This window comes from Acartia tonsa, chromosome 2 (assembly GCF_053477335.1).
Source record: "Acartia tonsa isolate MP-2025a chromosome 2, ASM5347733v1, whole genome shotgun sequence".
NCBI lineage: Eukaryota > Metazoa > Arthropoda > Copepoda > Calanoida > Acartiidae > Acartia > Acartia tonsa.
The window spans coordinates 61,312,915-61,336,579 of record NC_137261.1 but is presented as its reverse complement, the minus strand read 5'-3'; the positions used below and the strand labels follow the sequence as shown (position 1 = coordinate 61,336,579).

General features: G+C 32.1%; 1 protein-coding gene across 1 annotated transcript in view; it reads left to right on the top strand.

Annotated features, from left to right (window-relative positions):
• Positions 1-211: 211 nt before the first annotated feature.
• The window catches only part of LOC145312647 (filamin-A-like), a 218,378-nt gene continuing 194,924 nt past the window's right edge, over positions 212-23,665 (top strand). Inside the window, exons 1-2 of the mRNA XM_080151908.1 lie at positions 212-590; positions 2,058-2,148. Coding sequence (XP_080008034.1) covers positions 458-590; positions 2,058-2,148 — 224 coding nt within the window. The 5' untranslated portion in view covers positions 212-457. The remainder of the gene's footprint in view (positions 591-2,057; positions 2,149-23,665) is intronic.

Genomic DNA, 23,665 nt, shown 5'->3' with positions numbered 1-23,665 from the left:
CCTTCCCGAGCAGTCTCTCAGTCACAGGCTGATAACAGCACACCACTAAGCTTTGTTGGGGATGTAAATTTCAAGGGATGCTGTACATTTAGGGGCGATGGAAACGGCCCCTGAAAAGATTTCAGCACACCTGTTCAACAATTTTTATTAATCCATAGTTTCAAACATCATCCAGAGTCGTACGCTTGCGTACGCCGTTCTAGTGATCCTTAAAAGCATACAAAATGCTGTTTTAGTTACTATTTAATAGGAAAAGATTTTTAAGAAGTGAATTTAAGAATATTTATTATGTATAAATTTTAGTGAAAATTTTGATAGTGAAAAACTAGTGATTTTAAAAAATTTTAGTTATGACTAATTTTTAGCTTTCCAGTGCATAAATTTTAATAAATTAGAAAAGCAAATAAGAAAACTTGGTTAAAAAGGCAAAAACACCCTTATAAAAAATTTCGGCAATATGACGGTCCACGAATCGCCGCGGCGAATGTCGGAGGCGGATCGCGCGGGCTTGGCGGCCAGATCGCCGGAGGGACATGCGGCCAAGTCGATGCATATCCGCGGCCGGGAAGAAGAGTGGATTCAGATTCAGGAATATTATAATTTTAGAAATATTCACCAAAAATATGACCAACAATAAAACAAGGATGACAATATCCATAATAGCAAAGCGCTGAAAAGATAGGACAAACGAACGTTTACACTTGTAGTGTCAGAAAGGATGCTGTACGTATTAGTGCAAAAAATGGGGACAATTTTTAAATTGATTTGACGGGGCTGTTTATTTACGTCACAAGGGGAAAGAAAAGGGAAGGAGGAAAGAAACCCCCAAGAAAAGAGATGAGGGTATGACGTCACACGCCAAAACAATTTGAAATTTGTCCCCATTTTTTGCACCAATACGTACAGCATCCTTACTTTTCTAGTACTTAATTATAGAGATACTTATAACATTGTACTTTTTTTCCTATGAATCAGTACTCGAAAGATGAATACGATAATTATATCAGAAAAAAAATTGGTTTTGTACTGGTATCGTCATTTTGATAATGGATATATTTCCCTAAATTTGTAAGTAAACACTTAATCAAAGTCAGATTTTTAAAAAAGAATAGTTAAAATACAAACTTACCAATTATGGCTCCAATTATGAACAGTACATTTTTTAACTTTGTACTTTTTATACATGTGTACATGTGGTCTCTTCATTACCCCCCCCCCCCATATTTCAAATTTATAAATATTTACAGGAATTCACTTAAATTCTTCTACTCAAGGATAACAAATTATGGGAAAAATGGATATATTATTACTTGGATGTTGCACCAGATTTTCATGTTATCTAATAAATTGATAATTGCAGCTGGCTAAAAAATACCCCCTCCCTATCCATTCCAAGCCCCCTCCCCCCACTCCTACTGGATAAAGGAACTTACCAATAAATGAGGACCATTGTAGCAACCTAAATTGCCCACAAATTTTCCCCTGTCAATATATCCTCATATATTCTATATCCAGTATTGTAAAATATTTTAAATTTTCTAGAATTGCCCATAAATATTGAACACATACTTCCTAACTATTTAAAACCCGGACAATCATTGTCATAAGAACAATAAAGTTTTATTCATTAGGAATTAATAGGACATTTTTTTACATTATTTCTTTCAAACGGATTAATATCTCCTGGATTAGAACCGGTTCTGAAATACTGAAATAACATGTATCTTATTTTGGTAGTTTTAAACGATAACTATTTAAAGGGAGGATTCTTTTTTGTATGAATTTTGTAAGTAGCTTTATGCAATTCTTTAGAATAATATATTTAGATTGACTATTTAAAAGCGAAGCTTTATATAATTAGGATCTATGATACGATCTAATCTAGTGGATATTAATTGGATTGGAAGCCATACAGAAAAAATCTATTTTCATTTTAGTTTAATTAATCAACAATTATCAAAACTTTACTACATTTTAAACTTCTGATTCATAATTACTGTATAAAACTTTAATGCTAACCTATAAGAACAGAAATTATAATATTACATTGCATCAGGCAAACACGTTCAAGAACTGGGTGAATGTGAACCTGAAGGAGGCAGGGATGCAGGTTCAGGACCTAGCTGCAGATTTCTCTGATGGTGTCAAGTAAGTAATGGATAGATAGATAGATAGATAGAACCTGAAGGAGGCAGGGATGCAGGTTCAGGACCTAGCTGCTGACTTCTCTGATGGTGTCAAGTAAGTAATGGATAGATAGATAGAACCTGAAGGAGGCAGGGTTGCAGGTTCAGGACCTTGCTGCAGACTTCTCTGATGGTGTCAAGTAAGTAATGGATAGATAGATAGAACCTGAAGGAGGCGGGGATGCAAGTTCAGGACCTAGCTGCTGACTTATCTGATGGTGTCAAGTAAGTAATGGATAGATAGATAGAACCTGAAGGAGGCAGGGATGCAGGTTCAGGACCTAGCTGCAGACTTCTCTGATGGTGTCAAGTAAGTAATGGATAGATAGATAGAATCTGAAGGAGGCGGGGATGCAGGTTCAGGACCTAGCTGCAGACTTCTCTGATGGTGTCAAGTAAGTAATGGATAGATAGATAGAACCTGAAGGAGGCAGGGTTGCAGGTTCAGGACCTTGCTGCAGACTTCTCTGATGGTGTCAAGTAAGTAATGGATAGATAGATAGAACCTAAAGGAGGCGGGGATGCAAGTTCAGGACCTAGCTGCTGACTTCTCTGATGGTGTCAAGTAAGTAATGGATAGATAGATAGAACCTGAAGGAGGCGGGGATGCAGGTTCAGGACCTAGCTGCTGACTTATCTGATGGTGTCAAGTAAGTAATGGATAGATAGATAGATAGATAGAACCTGAAGGAGGCAAGGATGCAGGTTCAGGACCTAGCTGCTGACTTATCTGATGGTGTCAAGTAAGTAATGGATAGATAGATAGATAGATAGAACCTGAAGGAGGCAAGGATGCAGGTTCAGGACCTAGCAGCTGACTTATCTGATGGTGATAAGTAAATAAAGGATAGATAGATAGATATAACCTGAAGGAGGCGGGGATGCAGGTTCAGGACCTAGCAGCTGACTTATCTGATGGTGTCAAGTAAGTATTAGATAGATAGATAGAACCTGAAGGAGGCAAGGATGCAGGTTCAGGACCTAGCAGCTGACTTATCTGATGGTGATAAGTAAATAAAGGATAGATAGATAGATATAACCTGAAGGAGGCGGGGATGCAGGTTCAGGACCTAGCTGCAGACTTCTCTGATGGTGTCAAGTAAGTAATAGATAGATAGATAGAACCTAAAGGAGGCAGGGATGCAAGTTCAGGACCTGGCAGCTGACTTCTCTGATGGTGTCAAGTAAGTAATAGATAGATAGATAGAACCTAAAGGAGGCAGGGATGCAAGTTCAGGACCTAGCTGCAGACTTCTCTGATGGTGTCAAGTAATGGATAGATAGATAGATAGATATAACCTAAAGGAGGCAGGGATGCAGGTCATAACCTAGCTGCAGACTTATCTGATGGAGTTAAGTAAGTAATGGATAGATAGAACCTAAAGGATGCAGGGTTGCAGATTCATGACCTAGCAGCAGACTTTTCTGAGGGTGTCAAGTAAGTAATGGATAGATAGATCCTAACAGTTATTTATTACATTGTATTATTGACAGCTTTCCGCGGATATTAAAATGATAAATTGTTGTTAGGACCACTTTTATTAGCCCAAGTGCCCAAAGGACTTTGCTAATAAAACTGGTATTAATTTTATGGTTTTATCTTAGAATTTTAAGGAGCCCACCAGAATAGGCTTAACAAAACTGTTAGATATATAGATAAAATCAAAATTTAATATGTCATGTATCTAATATTGATAATTTATGATTTTAAAGCTGAAACCACTTATTTAATGAATAATATTGAAAAAATAATAAATATTAAACTTTTTTTGTTTGTAATACATTTAGTTTTATTGGTTTCTAAAAATGTCAAATATTTATATTTAAGCGTGGCTCCACTATAGTTAATACCATATATATTAGACGCATATTTGATCACTTTAAATGTATGTAATAATGGTTACGCCCCTAGAGGCCTCGAGTTCCTTCGTTGAATTTAATTTTGTTTGGCTGGTTCATTAAGTTGAGTGTCCAAACGTTTAAACTATTAATAGTAATCTATAGTATGGGTAATTTTGTGTATTCTCATTGGGGATGAATTTCAATTTTTCGTCCTTTGTCTTATTTCTTTTAGTCCTTGACTACTTGCGACACACGTATCACCAATAAAAAATGGGACGTTTTAAAACCACAATTGTATTATAATAACATTATTTAATAACAGATTTTTTTGCAATAAATATAGGAAAGAGACAACTTTTAATAAGGACAATTGTTTTAATGTGAAGCGCAACAATAAAAAGGTAATATTTTGTGTTATCATATATTATTTCGCAGCCGGCTGTGAAAAACACTTTCAAAGCCGAAAAAAAGTGAAAATATATGTTGACACTTTTGAACCCCTTTTTACAAAAAATAAACTACTATAAAAAAAATTGAGGATACTAAAACCCTTTTTTCCTTCCAAAATTAACCCCTTGATAAAAACTGAAAATATATGTAATTCGGCTGCAGGATATCTATCTATTAACGCTTACATTTTTTTTATGAAAGAAATATTTTTTAAGGCATAAAATCACCAAACTTTCCAAATTGAAAATCAACTTTTCTACAATTAGGTTCGGTCCGTCTGTCCTTATATTCTTTTTGCTAATATAGACTCAATAGTCGGGCACCTTGCCGCTCCTTAATAGATTTGGGGGAGAGGAGGGGGCGTTCAACGCCCATCCCCCCTATTTTCTCATATCCTGTTAGAGCAAGAGGACTAAAATTTTTATAATAAAATCTAAATCATAAAAATCTCTTGGGGCCAACAAAACTAAAATTATTCTTTTAAAAAACCTTATTATCAGCATAACTGTCGATAATACGATGTGATAAATTACTATATTACCCAATAATGTAAAGTTAAAACTTTTTGTGTTTATGTATAAAGAGCATTTTAAGAATGCTCTACCTGCACTAGATATGGAATAGATCGATAGCATGTTAGAACTGTCCTATCAATTTCGAACTTTGTATGGTAATACCTGTAGTAATTAGGTATTTAGAAAGCATAGCAATTCTATAATCGTAACCAAAATGTCCGTACGTCCATTTTAAACATGTTGATTTTTAAAACTGTTTTAACAACAAATTTTATATGATATAATTATCTAATTGATCTGATGTTTTGGAATACTGATTCCTAGGACAACAAAGTACAAAATCATAAGCGGAGCATCTCTATAATCAAGTCCTAAAAATGTAAGTAATAAGTATGTCCTTAAACTTTATCCAGTATTTTGCAGTATTTACTTACAATTTTGTATTGACTTTTATACATCTCTATTCTGATAATTCAGTTCTTACACTCTACAAGTGTTTATGTTCGTTTGTTCTACTGCTGGAACGATTAATAAAAAAATTTCAGGGTGGTTTTAAAGGTAAATCATAGGTTTTATGCTATTTTAATAGGTGGATGCGACACTAGCTTTTTAAAATAACATATTTTTTTCTATTCACACAACGTGTCCTAATTATCAATTTATTGTTATGCATGTATGTGTGTATGTATGTCAACTAAGATCTTATTAACGGCTGGACTGATCATAACAAAATTTTCAGGGAAGTTATATGGAGTTCCAGGGTAGGTTTAAGCTATTTGGAGGAAGGATCAATACAAATTTAGATAAATAGATAGATAGCCGGTGCCTTCGGCACCACGGGGCTAAAAAAACTAGTTTTAATCTTATAATTGTACATTCTATATCTGCGGAAAGCCGTTTATAATACGATACGAGAAATAACTATTCTCGTATTCATTCAAATCCGGTGGATAGGAACCGGTTCTCATCCATACGAAAAAACTATGTCTAGCATCGTATTATATCCAGCTTTCTACGAATATAAAAATGTACAATCATAAGATTAAACATTCTGTATCCGCGGAAAGCCGTTTATACTACGATGCAAGAAATAACTATTATCGTTATTGAGAATGTTGTTTATAAACACATCCTCCAATATATTATCCCTTAAGGTCCAAGAAATGTTTAAAACTTATTTCTCGTATTCATTCGAATCCGGTGGACAGGAACCGGTTCTCATCAATACGAAAAAACTATGTCTAGCATTGTATTATAAACCGCTTTCTACGAATATAGAAATGTACAATCATAAGATTAAAACCATTTTTTAGCCCGTGCCTTCGGCACTTCGGAGCTAAAAAAACTGGTTTTAATCTAATAATTGTACATTCTATATCCGCGGAAAGCAGTTTATAATACGATGAAAGAAATAACTATTATAACCCTCCGTCCCCTTTCAACTTTTAAGTACTCCCCTTTTAAAAGCAAAGCTTTTCTACAATTAGGGTCGGTCCGTACGTACGTCTGGAACGGATAGCTTTTTTCGTTAATTTAGGCATGTTAGAATTGTCCTATCGATTTCAAACTTTACATGGTGATTACTGTAGGTACGATTATGGATATTGTCATCCTTGTTTTTACAGAAAAAGAACTTTCAATAGCTAAGTGGGTGGGAGATATCTGACACCTTTTTTTCAACAAATTTTCCCTTGTTAAGTTTAACCAATTAATTATATTACTTTCAACACATATTTTCATTTTTCTAGAAATATAGATATTTTTTAAATCTGAAATAGCTAGATTTAAAAAAATAAAATATAAAAAAGACAGCCATGTCGATAGACAAATAGAGAGATAGAGGACAATTAAAGTGTTAAAAGACAAACAGACAGATAGATAGAAAGATGGATAGACTTTTGTGATGGGAGGAGGAATGTCTTAACCTCATAAACCCCAGAATAAGTTTCTGTGACCTATTTAAAGTCACCCTGAAAAATAAAGGAATATTATTTATAAAAAGATATATTGGGTTGGAGGTAGGAAGGGAGTGGATTGGGTCAGGGGGGGGGGGGGGTGGAAAGGGGGTAATCGTTATTATTAGCTCGCTGCAAGTTTCATTTTATTAGAGAACACGAAAATCTGATGTAAAAGCCAAGTAATAATATGTGCATAGTAAGGTCGGCACTGGGCAGTTTCAATTTCAAATCTTTATAGTTAAGAGTCCCTTTAAAACAACAAAATTTTAAAGCAGTATGTTCATATGAAGTATATACAAAAAATGTTTTTATTGAACTTAAAAAATCATAACCGGACATTACTGCACAAGAAATAGTTTTATTAATAGTTTTACTTAACCTAATACCAAATCATATGGGTCCTAACCATTTTCAAACAGGCCTAAAATAATGATCCAGATGTTAGGACATACATTTCCTATTTATCAAAATTTTTGCTTTGACAATGTTTCATGGTACAAAAGTTAATAGTTGTTTAAAATAGTCTAGGCATTAGACTTTATATACCACCATCCTAATAGATTTTTAAATCGAAGTTTTCTATAATTAGGGTCGGTCCGTCCTTCTGTACGTTCGGATCAGTTAGCTCTTTTTGTTCATTTAGACATTGTCCTACCGTTTTCAAACTTTGCATGATGATTCCTATGATAGTAAGGTACGATACAAGATACGTAGCAACTCTATAATTGTTACTTGAAAGTCCGTACTTCCATTTAAAACATTCAGATAATTAATTTTTAAAAGCGAAACTTTTTAATAATTAGGCTAGGTCCGTCCGTCCTTACTCCCAATCGTAACCGTTAGCTCTTTTCATTAATTTGGACAGGATAAAATTGGCTTATTGTTTTTAAACTTTGCATGATGATTACGATGATGATATAGTTAGGTATGATTCAGAAAGCACAGCAACTGTATAATCGTTATCAGAATGTCTGTACGTACATTTATTTTTAATTTTTTGACTACAATATTTCTTGTGATTTATTTATCCTATTCATCTGGTTTTTAGAATACTGATTCCTAGGACAACAAAATACATTGTTATAATCGAAGCATCTCTATAATCAAGTCCTAAAAATGTAAGTATGTCCTTAAGCATTATCCTGTATTTAAGTAATTTTTCTTCTAATTTTGTTTATGCTTATACATTTACACTCTACTTATACAGTTGCACTTACCCCATAATGCGTAATTTTTATATGTGGCATGAGAAGACCTTTCTATAGACACCTTAACCAGGTTTCTAACACAATCCTAGCCAATTTGGCAAAAAAAAGAAAGGCCTGTCAAACATCAAGAACTAGGCAGAGCTGTCATGTCTCAGTGTATGGTGGTTCTGTCTTTTTTTTTTCTTCACAAGGGCTAAATCTCGAGCTTTAGTACTCTGGAGAGGTGAGTAGACTCAAAATTCAATGTTGATTAACTCATTGTTATTGCTTGAGCAATAGCATGAATTGTGTTACTTAAAAGCGAAGCTTTTCTATATTAAGGGTCGGTTTGTCTGTCCGTCCGTCTGTAACAGTTAGCTGTTTTCGTTAATTTAAACAGGATAGAATTTTCCTATTGATTTTTAACTTTGCAAGCTGATTCATATAACAGTTAGGTACGATTAGAAAGCGCAGCAACTCTATAAACGTTACCAGAAAGTCCGGACGTCAATCTAAAACAAGCTGATTTTTAAATTTTTTTCACAACTAATTTTTTGAATGTTAAAATCATCCTTTTCACCTTTTTTTTTAATACTGATTCCTATTACAACAAGGTATATGTTATAAGCGAAACATCTTTATAATCAAGTCCTAAAAACGTCAGTATGTTCTTAAACAGTATAATGTATTTAATCAATTTTGCAACAAATATACTAACAATTTTGTATAGACATTTGTATTGATTCAGTTTATTCCGTTCTGATACTCTTCAAGTGTTAAAGTTTGTTTGTCCTTCCATTTCAGAGCTTAGACTTTATGGATGTTCTCATCCTTTTTATTGGTTTTTGACCAAAACTATAGGATTTATATTGAAAAAAGTAAAGCGATTGTTATTTTAACACCCTTTATATATTTATGTCCATCCGTCTGTATCTGTATAAAACTGGGGGGAACATAAATTTCTCGGCTGCTATTCAAGTTAAAGAGCCTAAAAATTTCATGAGAATGCCCTATACCGATGAGCTCCAGTTTATAATATTTAGCTCTGAGAGTCATTTGATTTATTTTGGAAATTTTAAATTACTTAGCTGCTATTCTAGATAGATAACCAATTTGTTTGATTAAAAATTTCTTAATCGATGAGCATCTACTCTCTACTCTACTCAGTACGTCAGTCTGTTGGAAATGCTCTGATGGTCATTTGATTTGTATTGGATTTGTAAAGTTGTTTTGTCCGTTTGTCTTTACATCCTTCCTATGAAGCAGAAAGCTTCGACTAATTCTTAAACACATGATAGTTATTTCTGGCATCATATTATAAAAAGCTTTCTGCGGATTTGTAGAAAACTGGATATAGTAATGAGATAGATATTTAGATAGATAGTTAGAACGGTAGATAGAAATATAGATACATAGAAAGATAGATACATAGATAGATAGATGGATTAATCATTACTTGAACTTTTTTTTAACCAAATTAGTTTTTTTAGGTTATTGATAATTAAAACAACCTTCTTAAGTTAATCATTACAATAAAATACAATTTTAAAATTTATTTACTGTTTAAATATGCATAAATATGACGTTTTTACTGACAATTTGGTTTTACTCAAAGCATATTGCATGTTGACAATAAAATGATTATAACTTAAGTTCTATTTGAGATAAATTGATGAAATAAAAAGTATATTCAATTTGATTATGCTGAGAAGTCACTTATTGGTTTTAAAAAATAATAAACCCTTTTGATTGGGGGGGGGGGCGTTGAGTATCGAAATAAAGAAACTAATGTAAATTTCTTTTTTTTCTGATGGGTTTTAATGATTCATATAGCAGCAAAACTGTTTTTAGAGAATAGCCCTTTGTCTGTCTGTCCTTTTGTCTGTCTGTCCCTCCCCTTGTCTATACATCTGTCTAACTGCCTCTTTTTCGGATTTCAATGATTCATCTAGCATAGCCTAATTCTAATTAGTTAATACATGTATGAGAGCTCTATCCTGTCTCAATAACTTTTTTTTTCCTAAGTAAAAGTTGTACAGTACAGTTGTACAGAATAAGATTTTTTATTAAAGTCTCGAAATTGAAATTTAAAAAAACAGCTGATCATTTTTGTGGATTTTTTTTTAAATTACTTTTTTACCCAAATTTTCATAGTTTTTCCCCAAAAAAATCACAATATTCTCACATTTCCAGCTTAGGTATTCTAAATTTATGCAAAAAAAGTATAATAGATGACATCTATAAAAAGATCCATAACCTCAATTTTGAATTTACTATTCTAAGATTTGTAGGTAAAACATAGATCCTGGATGTGATAAAAGGATCCTCTGAGGTTCCACCAAAGAAGTTTAAACAAATTAGAATCAGCAATGATTTTGTACAATGTTTTCATTATAGTATTGACAAGTAAATCACTTCTAGATACCAAGCATACTGAAACCAGGGAAACCTGACAATCAGGGTTCCAGCTACTGCCCTGTCACACTTCTTTTTCCTGCCTGCATGATTCGTCCCTACCTGAATGATGCTGTTAAACTTGCAGACCAACATTATGGCTTTCACACAGGCAGGTTCACTACCTCTGCCTTACAGAGTATTAAAACCTTAATCAACAATAGCCTAAACAATAAGAAACCACTTTTTAGAACAGTGCCAGTTGTCATTTATCTTTCAAAGGCTTTTGACACTGTAAAAAATTAAGTTCTACTGTATAATATTAATGTACTAGACTTGACTGAGTACATGAAATGTTTTCATATGAATACCTTAGAGGTAGGCAACAATTTTTTGTTATCAGAGGATCTAGATCTGCGTACAAATCTGCCAAACAGGCTGTCCTCAAGGAGAGGTCCTATACCCTGTACTCTTCAATCCGTAAATTACATCAATGCCAACAACTCCAACAGCATATGTCCCCTTTTTGATCCTTATGTCAAGGACATTAAAGCTTACTTAGCAGTTCTTGATGATTGGTTAAAAAGTCAGAACCCATTCATTTCTCCAGCTAAATCATCTGCAATAGTCTTTACAGCCTTTTCGAATGAAGCAGGCACTGTAGTTATTGTAGAGGTCAATGTTAAAACAGTACCATAAGTCAGACATCCTAAGCTCTTAGGTGTTATATGTGACAATCTTTTCTATATTGACCATCTTGTTAAGTAGCCTAGAAACAAAATAAAATCTAAAAACAAAAAGCTTGAAGCTCTCTCCACTAAAGGGAAAGAAAAGTAAGTTATAGTAAATACATACAAAGCAATTTACCAGTCCCTGATAATCTACTGCAGTCCCATATTTAGTAATGATAGCTGGGACAGCATTCTGTTTGATGGAAAAGCTGCTCTGAGAACAGCCATCTACTGTCACATCATGACCATCATTGAAAAACTGCATGCAAAAACCAAGATTATGCCAGTGATAGACCATTAACATCTATGCTAAGCAAGCAAGTTTCTCCTGTCAACCAAAACACAAAATCACCTCTACATGACAAATCTGATCCCACCACCCTCTAAACACCAAATGAAAAACAGGATTTCCCAACTAGATCTGTCTGAAAAGACCTACAGATCCAGACTTAAGGTGATACACACAGAATCTGTCAGAAATACCAACAGAAACTAAAATGACAAAGATATAAACATACCAGCCCCATCCATCAGAAAACATGAAAACTCATTACCCAGAACAGCTACAACCACCCTGACTCAGTACTTTCAGGTTACAATGTTTACCTGAATACCTTAAAGGCCAGAGTAAACAAGAATCTGGTGCAGTTTGTGTCTGAAACTTGCAAGAATTTTACACAAACACCATCATTTCAACTGCAACCACAACCCATCAACACTAGATACCTTTGAAAGCAGCCACAATACTGAACTGACTGTTTCCAATGATGATGAGCAGCAACAAACAATAACAGAGGAACTATTTTGACATCAAGTCAGCAAGGAATCAATATTGAGCAAGATAACTTTTCAATATTACAAGGAAAACTTTATACAGAATCATTGCTGATTCTGAAGCATGTTAGTTTCAACTTCATTGATGGAACCTCAGAGGGACAGCCAGGAACTATGCTATAACAATTCATGAGGCATGTACGAGGGACATGAAAAGTGAGTATTTTTTTGTGTTGACTACCAAAACAAACTTAAGTTTTATTTAATTGTTTAGACATTAATTCAAATAACAACTTCAAATAACTCTTACAAAACTTCTAGACTACAAATCTTAGATTAGTCAATTGATTCTGTAAGATCTTGTTATTGATGATAACATAATCTTTGGTTCAGCTGTCATCTATTATGCTTTTCTTTGCAAAAATTTAGATTAACTAAGCTGTAAATATGAGAACATTGTGATTTTTTGGGGAAAAACTATGAAAATTTGAGGAAAAAAGTAATTTTTAAAAAAATCCACAAAAATGATCAGCTGTGATTTAATGAAAGTTATGGGCTGAACTGTCATACACTCCAGGTCATAGAAATATATGTCTTGTCATACATAACTCAAAAAAAACCTGTTTCCTATCCAGGACACCGGTGCTTAGCCGTTTTTTGCCTATTTTCAGGGCAAATTCATCATTAATTATGTAGGAATCAACTTTAAAAAAAAATGTTTTTGGTTTACTTCATGATAAATGATAGCAATAACCATTTTTTAAATTTCTAGTACCAGCCACTAAACAGCTAGAAACGGCTGAACATGGCTGGCAACGAACAAGAGTATTATGTTTAGATAGGGCTTGTGACATGTCTTTGGGTAGGTTTTTAGAGGTGCTGAGCTCAAAAATACCAACAAGAATTGTGACTGACCATCCATATGGCAACTAGGAAACGGCTGAAAACAGCTGGCAGCGATCAGGAGTATAATGTGTAGATAGGGCCTGTGACATGCCTTTGGGTAGGTTTATAGGGGTGCTATGGCAGCTGGGATACGGCTGAAAACAGCTGGCAGCAGTCAGGAGTATTATTTGTATATAGGGCTTGTGATGTGTCTTTGAGTAGGTTTTTAGATGTGCTGAGCTCAAAAATCCCAACAGAATTTGTGACCGCCCATCCATATGGCAGCTGGGAAATTGCTGAAAACGGCTGAGCTCAAATATACCAATAAGAATTGTAACCAACTATCCATGTGGCAGCTGGGATAAGGCTAAAAACAGCTGGCAGCAGTCAGGAGTATTAATTGTAGATAGGACTTGTGATCTGTCTTTGGGTAGGTTTTTAGGAGTGCTGAGCTAAAAAATAACAATAAGAATTGTGACTGACCATCCATATGGTAGCTGGGAAACAGCTACAGCTCAGCCTGTTGCCATGTTTTGTGGAAAATTAAGGATATGTGAACATCAAAAATTTTTATAGAAAAAACTTTTTCAATTAAAATTTTAACCCTATTTTGTTGAAAATATCAATAATAGAAAAGTTAAAAGTCCTTACATAGTTGTTCTACATCCAAAACTGCTAAAAACGGCCAAAGAAACGGCTATGAAAATCTAAAAATTGTACAAAACCAGCTGTAGTTATTACGAAAATGCCGTATGGATGGACGGCCACAAAAATTAGTAGAATATTTGAGCTCAGCACCCATAAAAACCTACCCATAGTTATGTCACAAGCCCTATATTCAACTCATACTTTTGGCTATACCTTGCCATTGTAAGCCGTTTTCAAATATTTAACAGCTAAATATAGAATTAAACAGGTTTATAATAAGTATTTTGATGAAAAAAGCTAAAATTTCAATTGAAAAAGTGTACTTATACTGCAATATTCTATGTTTAGGTTTCCTGGAAAATACCAAAAAAATGGTTGAATAGCTGTTACCCAGCTGACATAGAGACAGGCACTCAATTTTTGGTAGCAGTTTTGGGCTTGGCACCCATTAAAACCTATATCTAAACATGTCACAAGCTTATCTACTATTAAAACTTTTAGATTTTCATAACCATTTCTTTAGCCATTTTAGCAGTTTTGGATGAATAACAGCAATGTATGGACATTTAACTTTACTATTGTTGATATTTTCAACAATATAGGGTTAAAATGTTAATTGAAAAAGTTTGATTCTATAAAAATATTTAATGGTCACAGATCCTTATTTTCCACGAAATATGGCAAACAGCTGAGCTACAATCATGAAAAATAATAAAAAGTAACAAAGCACATTTTTTACATCAGTTGGAATTATTTTTATCATCTAGTTTTTGATTTACAGATGTTTTTATGCGTTTTTACCAACCAATCAGTACCCAAATTTATTTTAGCTTATTATATACAGGGTGTTTTTTTTTAATAGGACAAAAGTATTGCTTAATATAACCCATTTGCCACACAGTGCGATCCAGTGGGACATCCAAAAAATTTAAAATTGACTTTTATCTATCCTAGGAATTAATAGGTAATGGCTGTAAGTAGACAGCTAGAAAAGAAATTTTTAAAAAAATTTAATTTTTGGTGGATTTATACCATTTTTAAAAAAGGTAGTGAAAAATTTCGGTATTATCCTCTAACCTAACCTAAAATAGTTGTTCGTTGGGGGGGGGGGGGGGAGGTGGGGAAGTACTCAAATTTTCTAAATTGAAAAAAAAATCTAAGAGGATAACGCCAAAATTTCTTTTCAGTTTTGATGATTTTCCAGATTTTTTTACACAATTTTTTCAAAGCAACAAAAAATACATTTATGTTCATTTTATGAAAATAATTTTTGATTGAGGTACTTTTCAGATACCTGTACCAATGTCGAATTAAAGAAAAATTTTTAAAAAATATTTTTTTGGTGGTGCAAATTGACATTTTGTGAGAAAATTTCACCAAAAATATTAAGATTTTTAACCCCAAAAAATCAGTTTTCTCCATTTTACCCAAAAACGGCCAGGAGGCCCCGGGTTTTGCAATAATAATATCAATATGCAACATGTATTATGTATAAAACAGTTTTCACAACCTGGGGCCTTCCGGCCGTTTTTGAGTAATTTAGCATTTTACATTGCATGGTTTGAACAATTTCGTTCTTGTTAATTTCAAATTTTTCCCCCTTTAGAGGGGGAAAGAGTCATTTTAGAGCCCAAAGTCATCTCTGCAATGTTTTCAAACTTTTTGAGGCGGATCTTTCTTTACTTTTGCATAATTTGCCTTCGGCCATCCGTTACGCCATTATTTGCCGCCGTTTGCGTGATTTTTTCCGATTTTTGCATGTTCTCGCGGTTTTAATGGACATTTAAGGGTTAAAGGAGTCATTAAATAAAGATGACATAAAAATACTTTTATTTTTGCAATTAAATTTGCTAAATATCATGTTTTCTAAAAAGATGCGTATTTATAACCGGTTTTGGTCCAGCAGAAGTTCAAATTTAGGAAATAATTATAATATTTGCAAATCTTATATATGCGTAATTATGTTTATATTCTTATACAAACTTTAAATGAAGATAGCTAGACTTAGAGTAAAGGTATTAACACAAAATCAAAAGTTTATAAAAAATTATGTTATTGTTGTTTATATCTGTAAAAGAAAATATTTGAAAACATGCCTTACAAGTGTCCTATTTTACTTATACTGGACCTACCTAAAAATGCCAGGACTCGAACTGGGTGCACCTGATGCAATATTCTTGTTCACAAATGGAGATGCGATCCTCAATTTTCAAATTCTTTGAACGTACATATAAGACTTTTATAGAAATGCTTCGCATCCAAAACTATCTATCTATGCTTGATATAAAGTCAACACTTTATAGAGCAGATTATGAATATTTGATTGACGTGTGCCCCGCAATTATCCAGTAGCAATCAGGCGCAAGACACAATTACTTTAGCTAGGCCCAAGGCATTATTTGTATCCTTTTATGCATTCATAGGCCTATCTCTACCTATATGACACCATATATGGGTAACGCTAGCCTATTCATGGTAATTTGTATGTGATTTGCTAATAGTATATGTTTATTTAAGACATTATGTTTATTGTTAAAGTAACCATGTAAACAATCAGTACAAATATGTATGCCTACAACCATGCCTGATTTACGTCACATATTAACATACAGACATTTAATTGTACAGACAAACACTAAGATCCTGGTCCAAAGCTAATGTTATAGCATGTACCTCTTAAATTTAGTTAGTTATTTATTGACTCTCCTACCACCAACTTCTCTTTCTGGCTTTAAAAGGTAATGACTTAGTTGTTTGGCATGCATTGTAGTTTAAATTTAGGCCCCTTGGTACTTAGCATGAATTGAGCTTAGGCCTTATGTTAGAATTCTAACACTTAGCACAATTCACTGCTTGGGACTTAGGGCACATTTCTGTCCTACTCTACTTATAATTTTAACACTTATCCTGTAAATATTTTCATACTTAACTTATGCACTTGTAATATAAATACACTTTGTAAAAACATTTTCCTTCCTTAATACTTAATATACTTATATAATTCTGATCGAATATCAAAACCAACCATTTATTCTTAGATTAAAGCAACATAATACTTCGCGTGGGTCTTTTGTTGAGCTTCCACCAGCTCAACCAAATTCGTATTATACTTGTGGGAATAGAGGGTTAAGCATTCTTAACAAACGAACCGACGATGAGAATGTCTATGTGTATTGCAGTAAAAGTAGGTTTTTAGTAGTACTCATAGAAGAGCGGTCTCCATACCTAAATTTGGACAAACGCCCCATTTGCACACACACAAACATTGTTTGCATTGAAAAAATATTTACATGGACGTTGATTTTGTTAAAATATTCAAATCCTAACTAAAGTTATGAAGGTTTATAGATTTTTTAAAAATAGGGTAGCTTCGCTCTTCCAATACCGACAGACATACTTACCAAATGCACATTAGAAGTCAACAGGAGCAAAATTTAAGTTATTTCCTAGCTAAAGCAAAAAAAATTACATCATTTTCTCAAAAACAAGCCTATTTATTGAAGTTTACTTTTGTTTACTTTTAATGTCCCGTTTTTAGGCAAAAGATCGCACTGTGTACCACGTAGCTCCTAAACTATACCTAGCACAGGAATATTTCTTAAACACCCAAAAACTAGAGTTTATGACGATTCTAACAATATGCATAACATTTTTCTACTATTAACACAAGCCGCGCAATTTGAATTTTAAAAATATTCACATTTTTGCACATTCTTTAAATTGTTCATGATCCAAAAATCTTCCAATAAAAGGTACTTTGGAAAAGCCAGTTTTTAAGGCATAATTTGTTAAAAATCGCTAAATATTTTTTCTTATACAAATTGCCCCAACCCAGTAAAGAAATTAAGATATAGATCATTAATTTCTGTCAATGGCAAATGGGTTATATTAAGCAATACTTTTGTCCTATAAAAAAAACACCCTGTATAGTTAAAAGATAGATTGGTAGATAGATAGCCTAGATAGGTATTTTGATTGATTTGGTTAAATCCCAGCTATAATTTTCGTTCTACAGAAAAGGGAATTTAGTCCATTGTCTTATCACTTGAGATCCATAGATATATCAACTTAAAGGGATAGTTGCATTAAGTGCATTTCAAAAAATTTATTGGAAGCAAAAGTTACAAGTATACCATATATGATATTGTATTACAGTAAATAACAAACAATTAGACATAACAAAATTAGTAGTCACGCTGTTATTTTTTATGAATATAGCCAGTTATATAAATAACATATATCACAAAAATACTATTTTAAGTCCTAACATTTTTAAACTACATGGTAGAATATTGAAATTCTTTCAAATGTATGCCCTATAAATGTAAAGGGGTAGTTTCACGAAATGCATTTGAACTTAATTTAGTGAACCGCATATTTTTTCCTAGTTAATGGATTAAGCTACATTTAAATAGCATATATTTGAAATGAATTCAATTTTCTTCCTCGTAGTTTTTAAAATATCAAGACTTGAAAATTGTCCTTTTGTGATATATGCAATTTAAAAAGACGATTTTCTAGTCTTGATATTTTAAAAACTACGTGGTAGAAAATTGAAATTCTTTCAAATATATGCCATATAAATGTAGTTTAAACATTTAACCAGGATAAAATATGCGGTTCACTAAATTAAGTTTAAATGCATTTCATGAAACTACCCCTTTAAACCATTGAACAGGAAAAATTATGCAGTTCACTAAATTCAAATTTAAAGGCATTTCGTGAAACTACCCCTTTAAAAAAAGAATTATATTTAACTCCATGCAGAACCAGAGATTCTGTTGGACCAAAATATAGATATATAGATAGTAGATAGTTAGACATGTAGCTAAATTAATAGATAGACAGAAACAAAGCATATTCTATTGGTTTTCATTATAACAAGGATGACAACATTCATTAAAGTGAAGCACTGAAATGGTAGGACAAACGGACATTAATGCTTGTATAGTGTCTGAACTGAATAATCAAAATATAAATGAATAAGAGTCGAACCAAAATTTAAATAAATTTGTTGAAAAACGGCTTGATACAGGATAATTTTTATGGACATACTTACATTTTTATAGAGTTGCTTCACTTATGATATTGTACTTTGTTGTCCCGGGAATCAGTATACCAAAAATCAGATCAATCGGATACTTAGATCACATAAAAGATTGTTGTTAAAAAAGTAAAAAAATCAACATGTTTAAAATGGACGTACGGACATTCTGGTAGTGATTATAGAGTTGCCTAACTACTACAGGAATAAATAGGACAATTCTAACATGCCTAAATTAACGAAAACAGCTATCTGTTACGGACGGACGGACGTACGGATGGACCGACCCTAATTATAGAAAAGCTTTGTATTTAACAATTTTACTTTGTTGGTAACTATTCTTAAATTAGATTAGAGTAACATTGTGACTGTGCGTATGAGTTTGTCTTTCTGCCTGTGTGTACCAAGAATCTCGCTAACCACTGGACCATTAGTTCTCTTTCACATTGTTGCTTTTATAGGTCTTTTCTGAATGGAACCACAACCCTCCAAAGAGAAGGGGGGGGGGGGTAAAGGAGTTATTACGCTCAAAATTATCCATAATTTCAAAACTTCTATTCTTACAGTTTGTTTAAGGCTATAACCCACTTGAAGTTATATCTTAATCTTTTTAAAATATATTTAGTCTTAGATAATTAGATAATAAACAAAGGTAAGTGGAAATAGTTGTATCTGCAGCAAAAGTTTTTAGTAGCTGCGCTTCTTTAATAAGAAAGTAAATCTCTAGATGTAGGGAAGACTGTACTGAGTAATGTATGGCCACTATTTGAATAAAGCTGAAATAAAGTAGGGTTGCTGCGCTACTTTACTTCAAAAAAAGTATCCTATAATTGGATGATAATATAAATGTTTAAGTTAAGTTCAAATAGAAATAAAAATTTAACAAATATGGAACAATTTTAACTGGAAAATAAAGATAAATAAATGATTTTAAAATTAGATGTTTTATAAATACAAATTATACAACTTTTTATTATAATAATTAAATGTGATTTTTTTTGTATGTATACTATAACAATGGTTTAATGCTTTTTTAAACACAATCTCTCAAAAGTACAGGTTCTATTGGCTATGACCCATAAGATAAGAAATTGAAGTTTTTTTGTTTGAAGCAAAATATCTTGGAAATGGCATATCAAACTTCATAATCCATTTTTCTAACGTAACAAAAATTTCATAGCTAAAACATACAGATACTATATTACTTTTTACTTTATTTTTAGAATATAGTTTTTAGAAATGTCCTTTGGCCCCATGTATTGATATTTCAGGGATGATGTGGACGATAGGCTACATTTTCACTGGTACCCTAAGCTTTCTAAATACGTTATTTGTTTATTGATTCGAAACTTTTGGGTGTTTTTATTGATTTTTTATATAATTGTATCAAACTTTTTAACAATTTATTTTAATGTGCAGAAGGGGTAATTTAGTTTATCATTATTGGAAATGTTGTTTGTAAATGTTGAGGATTATTTTATCCTCCCTATCCCTTTTTTCACACGTTTCATTTTGTGTTTTAGTATCAAATAATTCAGGAAAAAAGGAAAAAAATACAAAAGAAAGATTTTGGTATTTTTATGAAAAAAGGTATAAACTATATTTTATTTCATAAATCTTTAATTTAGACCAAAACAGGTTTAAGGCTATTTTACCCAGAAATATAGATACATACTTCTTCTTTTCAAATGTTAATTCTTAAAAATTTAACTAATTGTAATAAAAATGTTGTTACTAAGTAATGGATATTTATTCCTGGTCACTTTACTGTTAACTTCATCCATGAATATCTTTTAGGAAAAGTTTTTCAATTTTAGCCCCCCCGGGGAGTGTGTGAAATGTTTTTTTGACCTTTTTTCCCACGTAATTAATTAAAGCATAATACTCATTTTTTTGTATTTATTTAAATTTTGATTTTTATTTATTTTTAACAGATTTTGAAAAGTTTTTTATGTATGAAAAATCGTTAAAGATATGTTTTTAAAAGGGATAGGGAAACATTTACTTTAGGATAATACATTTACTTTCTTAAACATATAATTGTTGAATTAAAAATACATTTGTATCATTGCCATGCATAGTTAAGACTTTCAGACAAAGGTCTAAGGGAGTCAAAGGGAGTGGGAAGTCAGTAATCAAAACCACTCAATGACATCATTAAGATTCCTTGAAAATAATATTTGATAGAAATATTTATAGATATTTCTATTATTATAAGAAACACTTTTGTGTAAGAATATTTTTTATTGGGTAACAGGAAACATTGGACGATTAAACTTGACATTTGTTGTGTGTCTTTAAAACTTTAAAACAGTGTGGTTGACAAAACAGCACAAACGTACACAACTTTTTGCTTCACTCCTATTATTTCACATACCCACTTTGGCAATTATTTTTTTATGCGTTAGCACTTAGCCTTTCCATGTTCTTTCTATAACACAAAGAAACCAAAATATTTCATTTTAGTGTACCCTTTTTATTATTTTACAACAGCTAGAAGTTTTGTAGTTATGAAGGAACACTTGGCAATAAATATTTGAGTTTAAAACAACAATTTGTTAAATATCTTAATTTCAATTTCTTATTAACTTATTAAACTTATATTTGTTCAGCAGTTATCGAGATCTTATGCTACACACTAACAGACATATGTTACTTTCTTAAAAAGATTTAGCATTTTACAATTATCCCGGGGCCTGTGAGAGATAGAAAAATAGAAATATAGATACATAGAAAGTAGATAGTCCGTTTAATGGATAAATAGATAGATATATAGTCAGTTAGATAGATAGATAGATAGATAGTCCGTTAGATAGATAGATAGTCCGTTAGATAAATAGATAGTCCGTTAGATAGATAGATAGTCCGTTAGATAGATAGATATATAGTCCGTTAGATAGATAGACAGATAGATAGTCCGTTAGATAGATAGATAGTCCGTTAGATAGATAGATAGATAGTCCGTTGGATAGATAGATAGCTCAGATAGCTCGTTAGATAGATAGATAGATAGTCCGTTAGATAGATAGATAGATAGATAGATAGATAGATAGATAGATAGATAGATAGATAGATAGATAGATAGATAGATAGATAGATAGTCTGTTAGATAGATAGATAGTCCGTTAGATAGATAGATAGATAGATAGATAGATAGACAGATAGATAGATAGATAGATAGATAGATAGATAGATAGATATATGATTTTCTTTGTGAAAGAAATTTTTTTCTTGAAATCAGTCCATTAACAAGGAAGTTGAGTTTAGTGGTTCAGAGAGTCATTCTAGGTAAACTACGATATCAGATTTGTAATCTCCAATTAATATCCAGGTGAAAGGGAAAAAATTGGTTGAAATTGGTAAATAAACAAAAAAGTTGGATTTAATGGTTTAAATAGTCATTTTAGGTAAAGTACGATATCAGATTTGGAATATCCAATGAATATCCAGGTGAAAGAAAAAAAAATGGTTGAAATTGGTCAATAATCAAGAAAGTTAGGTTTAATGGTTCAAAGATTCCTTTTAGGTAAATTACAACCAAACTAGAAGCGATCATGACAAGTTTAGTGATTTTTTAACTTAATAATTTGAAAAATTTATTTTTATTGATTTTCCCTTATTTAAAAAAAATTTCATTTTCCTCGAAATCTGAGAATGGTAATTAATCAAAGGAATTTATTGAAAAATATATGTGAAAAAATCACTAAAATTTCAAAAAATATTGAAGCCGGCTGCAATTTTATATATGGAGTTTTACTATATAAATACTAAGAAATTTTACTTAATAGCATATATTCTCTCTTTTTCGAAGCCACTTTTTTTCACAGCCGGCTTCAAAATAATATATGTTATCACATAAACAATAATCATATGTAATATTCTCTTATTAAACAAGCCGTCTTTTAATTGGACTGCCTTTTTGGAAATTACAAACACTACTTGTATGTGTTGAATAACGCCCGTTTATCGGCCAAGGCGACCATTCCAACCCAATAACAAAACACTATTTGATATTACAAAAATTAAAATTGGGAGAAAAAAACAACTATTATGTGTATTCAGTAATGATCTTTAAATTGATTTACACGCAATTGTAAGTAACAAAATTACCCCTTGTTTACATTAAAATTATTGGTAGCAAAGTTTGGACACTACTAGTCGTTCTCTTTACAACCCAATAAAGATTTAATAAAAGTCCCTAAAGTTTTCAAGCAACAAATAAAGAAACGGTTTATAAAATTCTGGGGACCATTTCTATTTTCATTCCAATGGCCCCTTCCCCCTCCCTGGTTTTTATCAAGTTTTAAGGAAGTAGTTTGGGGAGGAAATAAATATTTACTTAGAGGAGGCTTCATGAATTATTTTATAGGGAGGCAGAGTTCATTAGAATGTAAATTATACAGTCCCCAAAGCTTAAAAGTAGTATCCTCTTATTCGTTGGTTTTAAATCTTTGGAGACTTCTATAAAGTTTTGATTGGTTTGTACGAACTTTTCAACAAATGATCTTAATATGTAGAAAGAAAAATTTGTTTAAATATATTTTTGTTTACATCGTTATCATCTTGTATTTCAGCTATTTAAATTTACAGATTTTTTTGTTTTTTAAAGTAAAACATTTTGTCTTTTTGCTACATTATAAGTACAATGTTTGTCAAAGTTCGTTTGTCCGTTAGCTTTGATTAGCTTCGCTTTATGTATGTTGTCATCATTGCTTTTGCATATAGTTTACCGTAAGTCATATTAAAAAGTCGTACATTGTGATATTTAGAGTATTTATAGTGCATATCACAATCATATAGAATTTGAATTACAGTTTTATACTTTTTTTATTTACTGTATATTATTAATTATTATATATGAGAAGTGTTGGATGGTATTGAACTTATTTATTGGTCAATTCGGTCATCCAGTAGATTGGAAGGGATTGTAGTAAAGGGGTGGATGGGGGATATCACAATTTTAGCCAGCTGTGAGTATCACTTTTTTAGAGCACAGGAAAATCTGGTGCAACATCAAAGTAATAATATATCGATTAGTTAAGATTTGAATA